Here is a 9,371-nt window from a genome sequence, read left to right as displayed (position 1 = left end):
GAAGCGATGATGATAAAGCACAAGCAATTCCCCAACTGCAGTTATATGTCGCATTGAGACCTCAAAAGTAATTCCTCTCACTAAGACGAAGGCATTATTAATGTAGTGGTGGCGACTTCGTGCATAATAGTCATTGTTTGATTTGTTTGCAGCAGTTCAGAAACGAAAAACTTTATTTCTAAATACTCTGCCATGCTGAGATATGAGAAATATGATCCTTAACGGAGATCCAAAACTTTCAAAATTAAATCACCAAATTTGGGAAACATTTAACACTTAGAAGACAAAAATTGGAAAATTTATTAGAAATATAGAAATCGGGCATTTCCATAGGTTGACATAAGTAATACCACTGAAACAAAAAAATATACAAATTAAGTTCAATTTGACAAAATTCCTAAAAATGGCTGGAAAAAATTAAACTGTTTGAAAAGCGGGAAGATCACGGAACCTTCAATCTAAAAGCATTAGCCAGCGCTCAAATATTTGCGTCCAGCAGCTGAAGATCGAACGCTGAAATAGATCTCTAAGCTCCAAATCAGACTTTTTCATTTTCGTTTTGATGAAAACTATTGCCATTTAGGCCCTTAAATCTTTGTCCATTGACATAAATCACTTCCTCCTTTCCTCTCCTAAAGTATCGATACACTTAATGGAATTCGCAAAATCTCTACTCTTTAACATTATGTGATCTGAACAGAAATTAAATATGCTTCCCTAAATCTTGCTAAGAAGTATGATTTTGCTATTTTTCAGTCAAGATATCGCAAGTGATCGTAATTCAAAAGAAAGAAAGAAAAAAGTCAGATACTAAATATCTGCATACTTGATAATATTTTACATCGTAATACGTCAAAATTACCATTGTTGAAGCAGAAATTGAGCCATTTCAATCTGACTTGGTGTGCCTGATATAGTAATAATCCTTTCACCGTTTGGGTCTTCCTCCTCGATTTTGATATGTGCACCCGATTCATCGCGAATACGCCGAATACGCTCACCACCTCGACCGATGATTGTACCGCCCAACTCATTTGGCACAGTCACCTAAATTTAATTAAGTTTATGAAGCACTAAAGATGTATGCTACCACAGAAAAATGTAAAGTGCAGGTAGGAAGGATATAATAATTATTAGCAGGGGGAAATACAAAAGAACTTTTTTCTTCTTTTTTTGCCTAGAGAATCTGAGCAAGTTGGAAATACAGAGCAATGCAATGGCCAATTATATCTCAAACATGAAAACTTACTAAGCTAATTCAATAGAGAGTATTATTTTAAATAATGCATTTCAAATACGTCATATCTCAATAACATTATGGTTGTAGCATTTAAATGGTGAGCAAAATTATTATCTTCCCGGCTCTATTCGATAATATACTTCTAAAGAGCCATATCAAATGCTATTGATTTTCAATCTGATTTGTGGCAGTATCAACAAGGTATACCTGTGCCGTTTCTAGAGGTCCATCATCGTATGCAGGTGGTACTGGCCCATAAGGTGGCAAAGGAATTCGACTTCGTGGGCCGTATCCTCTCATTCCGCGTCCACCATGATCGCCAGCATAACCTCCGTATTCATTTGCAACCACTGGATCAAAAAAAATCGATTCATATGGACGTGAAGGTCCTTTAATTGGAATCTAAATATGAAAACCTCGTTTCATAGTTTCTATATTCAATTATCCAATAACCAATAGAGAGCACCATCTTCTGCTTCTACATGTTCCATTTGATGAAAATAACAATCAAAAAAGGAACTTGAATATACGGAAGAAACCAAGTACTTCAGCCTACATCACTACTCATCAAAAGATAACTGTTATTATTGCTGATATCTGGGGGGAAAAAAAACTATCAAAACTAGCATGTAAAGCAGTGGACTAAAAAATTTAACTATACTTCTTTCAGCGTACTGATAATTGTAACCAAGCAAGCCACAATTTTTTCTGGTTTCCCATTAATCTGGATAATACGTTCCGTCGATTGAGGACAACATTCTGAATACACCTATAAAAACATGACAAGCTTCTTTATTGGCTTAGAACGATATATAAGATTATAAGAGAACCTGTTAATTATATAAGTGTTGCCTGAAACAACCTTGAGATCAACGCCGTTTTCCTCACGTAACTCCTTGATGCGACTTCCTCCACGACCAATGACAGCACCTGCATGAGATTGATGTACCAGTACTTTCAGTTCTGAATCGCGGTCCTGATTGTCGTGCACCTAAAACACGAATATCCAGAATGAAGTTCCTCTATATCCTAATATTTCAAAAGGTATTTACTACACGACACACTTGAATTTGTCTATTAAGTTAGAGTGCTTTGAATATTTAGGAAACAATAGGCAAAGAATCCCATTATCTCCTTTCTACTTTTCTAACAATTTTATTACTGTTATCGATCTTGTATGAGTGTTTCCGAAAGTTGATAGCGGATCAGGCACTACAGAGGCACGAAAGGGAACGTATCCTAGAACTTCAAACGATTCTATTTTGTCTACGAAAACCATTAAATTAACATATAGAAAAATGGATTTCGGTAGCGGCTGAATAACGAATACCATGAATTTTCTTTAGGAGAATGAAGTAAAAGGTTACATATGGCGCATATTTACTTCCTAAGTATTTACCAACCTCATCGATTCGCGCAATTATCATTTCTACACATCTGACGACATTTTCAACCGTTGCAACTAACTGTACCACACTGCAATTGGAATATCGAAAAATTTCTGGAATCACTATATGATAAGAAAGACAATTAAACATGCAACAAACAACGTCAATTATGCTACACTCTCTCAAATTAAAACAATAATTTTGTTTCAAGAAGTATGCACACTGATGTAAGCATAGAATATAAAAATGGCAGCAGACCTGACCTTCCGATTCGAACCTAACATGTTGGTAAAGAATCTTAATGGAAAAGTAATGAGGCTTGAAAAATCTATCATAAATCACGAATGTACTAATATGAACGTGAGATACGTACTATACATGACACAATGATCCAAATGTATATCCCAGAAGTAGATGGAAGAATCTTTGTAAATGATCAGATGCTAGCCGCAGAGGTGCGGATATTTAACGATCATTTACCAGCTGTCTAGCTAATCCTCCATGTCAAGAAACCAAAATTAATCCACCAAGAAAACCAGAAGGTCGGAGTACTACCATTTTACTACCGTTTCAGCTTCTAATAGAGCATATTTTAATATTGAAGTTATTTAATTTTTCATCTCTTACAACAAGAGTAAAATAATCTTTAAAAAACTGTTCATCGAACAAAGGCAACCGGCAGAGAGAAGTTGGTATAACAATGGGCGGGCCGCTATCCAGGTGGGCCAAATCAACACACCGCTGCCAGTGAGTTACTTGGCCCTGCTTGGCCGTAGAAGTAGCATACCACCAAATCTTCTCAATCCAGTTTTGCCGTACTTCAGTAAAATACAGGGAGGACTGGAAGGAGGGTTTACCGTTCAGGCGTCTGGCTATCGGGGACCGATACAGTCGCGTCGCACTGCAATGGGTTACTTACATTTAGACAGTTATACATAGCAACATGTTTTAATAGGTTTAAACCGGGTTTAACTAAGTCTTAGCCGAATTAGTTCATATCCATACTTCCCAACTAAAATCCACAATAATACATGAGTTGAAGCCCACATTCTCCAGGTTCCGACTGTAGCTTCAGCAATTTATCACCTTAAGTTTTCCAACTGTCAACTTAGACATACTTTCTAAAAGAAAAATCTCCTGAACCAACCAGCAGGAGATTTTTTTCAAACATTGGAAGCAACTTTCGGAGGAAATGTTACGAATATTTTCCGGCTGCCGAACTTCCAAAGATTAACATCCATTCCCTTGCTACGATATATACAGTGTACATGGAGTACCTCACACTGACTTAAAATCATTCATGTTAACTAAAATCAAAAAAAGCTGACCATTTTATGCCTACAGCTAAAGGAGATATACCTCGGCTTGGATATTTTTGACACTTTCACCCTTTTTGCCGATAATTGCACCAGCTCCTCGACTTGTTACCAGTAATCGTAATTCATATTTTCCCTCAGCCAGAGCTTTTTGATATGAATCTTGTCGCTGTCGTTTTCCAGCAGTCAACCCAGTACCATAACCGTAACTATAACCATATGGATCTTCGATTCTCTGGCGTTTCATAATCTGATACTAAAATCATGCACCGCAATTACATATCTGATGATGTTGACGCACAAAGTTAGAAGATTCGTGGTTAATTAAAGCAGTTATTTCTCGACACATCAAATGTTTAGCATACAGTAACATTTTAAACATCATAGTAGTTGAATTAAAACATTTCGAATCCGTTGGTGTTTTCATAGTGTAAATGATCCGAGCTAAACTAAGCATATCCATAATATCAGAACATACAGAACAATTTCCAGCTACACAAATCACATATAGATAGGAATCTTCCACTTTAAAAATATGAGAAAATGGGCAGTACAGGTTGTTATTAATCTTCTGCCCTTCTCTTGACGTTTATATACAGTAAACCACCTATAAATTCTTATCTATCTTTGCCACCTCCCTGACCCCAGCAGTCTTTTTTTTGCTTACAATCACTTCTTCTATGTAACATGCGTATTTATCAATTTCTCAGCCCCTACATAGCGTGGTATTTCGCACATTATGACTGGTCTTATTTCATTTGACGTTATTACACTGTCTTCTTGTTTTCAATCTCCGCCTCCCCATCTTTGGTATTTTTTCGACCTTTAAAATTCTTCAAATATACGGCTCTCTACCATTCGAATGGAACATAATTAACTCCAAGCCTGATCAAACTAGACTGCCACTATGCGTAACCCCTCGTGAGCCAACCGCGCAACACATATATTGACAGCTACTCCTGTTTGCCACTATGCAACTAATTGGTTCAGTAACATCTTTCAATATTACTTGATTACGCCTTATGTATATCTTTAACTTTGATCTGAATAGCCCTTTATAGTTAAAAAAAAAAAGAAAACGAAAAACAGAATAATTGCATAAAACCCTTTAACACTCACGAAAAGATCATCAATCTGTATATTCATGGAATCAACTCGCTCCTTACTCTTGCCTCACAGTTCAATTTTTGTGAGCCGTTGAAGTTAGTTTACCTTCTTCAATTTCTCCAGTAAACTCGTTCATCGGCTCGTCAATGTTATAGTGGCAATTGAGAGGACAGTGTCATATGTCTCCTCATACTCACTGGTGACAGGAAGGCGGTGTTATCAATGAACGCAAAGTTCCAAAATCAAAATCGATAAAGCATCTTTCATCTGGCTTTTGGCATTGGCTTGCTAATCGAAGCCTTATTTAATTTTCCGGAGTGACCAACGTCAGAATGATTCGTATCCATCCGTCCATCCATTCTGGCACTTTCCTTCCCTAATATAGAAAGGACGAGCTATGCTGGTGAATGCACCTGTCTTGTCTAATCCATCTACATTGGAAGAAATTTTGCAACCAGTTTGGCATACAGGAATGTCTGATCCATCTTACGTATCTACAGAAATCTGTGATCCATCTGGGCATCTGCAGGAATCTCTGATCCATCTTAGCATTTACAGGAATCTGCGATGCATCTGAAGTACTCGCTTTAAAGGCTTTCCCTTGAACTTTCTTCTTTCATCATTCAGTGCCGAAAGAGAAGGGAGAGAATGAACTCGATTTCCATTCCAGGGGGGGAAGAAGGGAGAACAGGAAGGTATTCCCAATACAATTTTGTTTATATAAAACTGTTATACGACGATGGGCGGTAGTGAATGATGTCAGGAGGTTTGAATTGTGCACTGTCGGTCAGGGTAGATGCGAGGACAAGCAGCAGGAAACCTTTCGGTAAACAAACAAATCGGACGTGGATGTGTTGTTCTCACTGCCTCTATGTTGTCTTTTCCGGTTTTTCGATACAAATTTGTCGTAATTTTTTTTTCTTGGAAAAAGGCATTCATTTTGTTGTTTGTGAATGGATGACAACTGGTGACAGTTGATCGTTCAAACAGAACTGTTCGAGAGACGCGACATGTACGTCACGACACATCAGGATGAATAAAAGAAGAGGAACTGAATTTTGCTAAAAATTCTTTTGTTCATATTGACTGCTGTCTATTCAATTTATTGAGAAGCAATTCTTCGATTCTTCCAAAGTTCACTTTGTTTCGATGTGAAATCCATGCTAACTCTATGAAATGACTCATGACGTGACTCACAACTCTCGCATTTTTCACACAATTAGGAATCTGAAGCTTTGAATACGAATAGTTCTATTTTTTGGAGCACTCCTGCAATTAGCATTCCCGATTCACGGCTTTCTGGAAATTAATGCAGGTTTTTTTTTACCTTTTTCACGCTTGCGCTAGTATTGGCAATAGTTAATAATTAATATCTTTCGAAGTCGAGATCCATCAGGTGCTTGCCAATTTCTTAGCCAAAGAAGACTTTTATGATGAATAAACTGCAGAGAATTGATTGATTCAACTTGGCAATCGTGTTCAGTTAATCCTTGCAGTTCACTGCCGGATTGATTCGATTTTCCGTATTTTATTCATCAAAAGGTCAGTAGGTCAGTGGTAATGATTTGTGTTGGAATAATTCTAATAAGAGAGTGATGATGTCGCTACCAATAACGCAGAAGCGATAAAGTGAAAAATGATAAGCCATTTTGAGCATAACTTCCTTCATCTACTGCCATATTACCTTCTTGCGAATTGCTCCATATGCAAGTATAGTGGTTTTGTTTTCTATAGAAAATATTAGATGTTTGGTAATTAGTAAACTACCCTACTTATCACTTTTGCAACTTTTGTGCAACGTTCTTGGTTTCGTTTTCAGAATTTCGATTTCGAGTGATAAATGGTGAAGGAAGCACGTACCTTAAAGGTCAAATGCATCTTAGATGCTTGTCAATTTATGAATTTCATTTTTAATCACTTTTTATTGTGATTGTTTTATTTGATCTATGCACACAGAGCACTCGGGCACTCCTAATTCTTCCTAGACTTTCATTCCCATTTTCTGCCCCGATCTTTTGGAAACTTTATTTTGATCCAAAATTCAACATTTCTAGAGATTCCTATCTTTTTCCCAAATTTTTTCAGGCAAGCCATTCTGTGACCTAATGTAGTATACATAATAAATTGCTGTACTTTAAGACTGGGATTCGTTTACAAAACGCAAAAAAAAGTCTTCATTTAACAGGAAATTAAGGAGATGGAGTCAAAATTACATGGACAGGATATTTTTTGAAGAAAATTACACAGAATCTACCAATACTTTCATTATTGAACATTCAATGTCCATGAGATTTTTATGTAAAATTTGTTCAAATTTAAAACTTTTGTAAGAAGAAGCAAGGATATAGTGTATGATCGTTTTTTACCCGCTTCAACTCTGCATGTAAGTGTATCCGTTCATCCATTCCTTTCTTTTTTTTTGGATTCGAGGGAAAGCATTGATGATGATTTTAGTTTCAGCGAAGTTCATTTTTGACTGTCGACTGCCGCTGAAAGTTTCGATTTGACTAGTCATATTGAAGCACAATGATTCCACATTTTCAATATTAATGCATTGTATTTCAAGAAATGGAAGACTAGAGACTGGAAAGAGCGGAAGAAATAGGACTTCGAGAGCTTTTAAAGTTTCAAAATTTCACTCTAAATCTTAATGTAAACTGAGCACAGTGGTACTAAAAAGATCTCCACGTATTTCATACAACTGATACCATATCAGACATCTCTTTAAATACTAAGTACTTTATATCATGATCAAGAAATGCATGCATGCCTTGCATATATACTGAAGTGGAGTTAAAGGCAGTGTTACATACTGTTGAATTAATAGTTTTCTTTTGCAGTGTGTGTTTAGTAAAGATGAATTTCATCTGTCGATGAGAGCAGTCTCCCTTTTGCGATGGTAATACCCTGGGTGCGAAATGTTGTGGAATGACAGCTGGGAATGTAGTGATAGCCAAATAGTTCTCCCAATCTTGTTTAGCAGCGTTCCAGCAAAGTTTAAGATGAAGAAAACTGCAAGATTTTTTTAGCAAAGTAAAACTGATGTCACCTATTGGTCTTCTAAAAAGGTCATAAATAATGGAAATAGAGTATCCATGCAACTAACCAATAACTGTTTTAATCCAACAACAAGAGCGTTGGAAATTTCGCTTGCCGGAAGGAACACTCAAAATTTCTCGGTGGTTAAGAAAAAAGCTGACCGCCCATGCCTCCTAATAAAAATCTGAGCAAAAATACCTAACTCTTTTTCCACTGGGACGTTCCTGATTTCACAATGGTCGCGACATCGCGGTTACGTGTCAATAGTTACGGTCCGGTTTTCGTTGATTGGTCGTTGCATTTTTTGTTGAGTGTTGTGACGTGGATTAAATTGAGAGTTTGTGGTGGGTACTTTTTGTTATTGTTTTCGTGCACCTCGGCTAGTTAATTTTAGTTGTTTGAAGGATATTTCTGGGCTCTCAAGCTCTGTTGCGGCTTTCGGACTTGACTCGGCTCGTCTTAAATGTGATAAAGACTTGCACCACAATAAAGGCTATTGTAGTTCCAAAAGAGGCTACTTTGATTGTACTCCTTATCTCTCTGACAAGCCTATTATAATGTCGGAATAAGTCTACTTCAATGATAGAAACAGAATTGCGCTAATCAGAATGAAATCCCTGTCTCTCGGACACACACATACATAACACACTACATATACACACCTACTACATACACGTACATACACATATAAACACACACATATATATATACACACACACACACACACACACACTATATATATATATATATATATATATATATATATATATATACACAGGACATTCCCATTTCCTTCGAACATATTCATGGTGTGAAATAGTGTGTTAATAATAATAATAATAATAATAATAATAATAATAATAATAATAGGAAGAAAAAGGGGAAGAATAATAATGATTATATGTTAATGATAACATTGTAGTCGTTGTTATACAGTGATTTATATGAATGACCGGTTTAAATGTATAATAAAGAATATCGCAGACAGATATTGTGCATTGAAATAAAAATAAAATTTCAGAAGTGATAAATTGCAATGAATCGCGATGGGATCATAGAAGGAAGAACTTGACAACGATTCATTTACTATTTACAGTATCACGAATGGTGAATGGAGTAATGATTGGGAGTGGAAATGGTGGAACTACTGTAACAAATACTTCCAGTACTACTGTAATAAATACTGAATCTGAAGACATGAAGATACCGAAGAATCGGAGGCCCGTTTTCTCTCAAAGTATGACCTACTATATAGCTTGGATATATGAACTCTATCACTGC

At 36.4% G+C, this 9,371-nt stretch overlaps 1 protein-coding gene across 1 annotated transcript; it reads right to left on the bottom strand.

Annotated features, from left to right (window-relative positions):
* Positions 1 to 262: 262 nt before the first annotated feature.
* LOAG_09137 (hypothetical protein) lies at positions 263 to 3,230 on the bottom strand. The gene is made up of 6 exons (XM_003144665.2): positions 2,644 to 3,230; positions 2,103 to 2,231; positions 1,902 to 2,009; positions 1,448 to 1,642; positions 863 to 1,047; positions 263 to 513 (listed from the first exon to the last, which is right to left on the bottom strand). The coding sequence occupies exons 1-6, from the start codon at positions 2,776 to 2,778 to the stop codon at positions 468 to 470; spliced, it is 798 nt and encodes a 265-aa protein (XP_003144713.2). The 5' UTR covers positions 2,779 to 3,230; the 3' UTR covers positions 263 to 467.
* Positions 3,231 to 9,371: the final 6,141 nt, after the last annotated feature.

The sequence above is a fragment of the Loa loa genome (assembly GCF_000183805.2).
Source record: "Loa loa unplaced genomic scaffold supercont3.94, whole genome shotgun sequence".
In the NCBI taxonomy this organism is placed as follows: domain Eukaryota; kingdom Metazoa; phylum Nematoda; class Chromadorea; order Rhabditida; family Onchocercidae; genus Loa; species Loa loa.
This window is presented reverse-complemented; position numbering and strand designations above follow the sequence as displayed.

Coding starts and splice junctions, on each gene's coding strand:
- LOAG_09137 (XM_003144665.2), bottom strand. CDS start 2,778: ATGTTTAATTGTCTTTCTTATCATATAGTGATTCCAGAAATTTTTCGA. Junction 2,232..2,643: donor TAATTGCGCGAATCGATGAG/GTTGGTAAATAC, acceptor TTCGTGTTTTAG/GTGCACGACAATCAGGACCG. Junction 2,010..2,102: donor AAAACGGCGTTGATCTCAAG/GTTGTTTCAGGC, acceptor ATGTTTTTATAG/GTGTATTCAGAATGTTGTCC.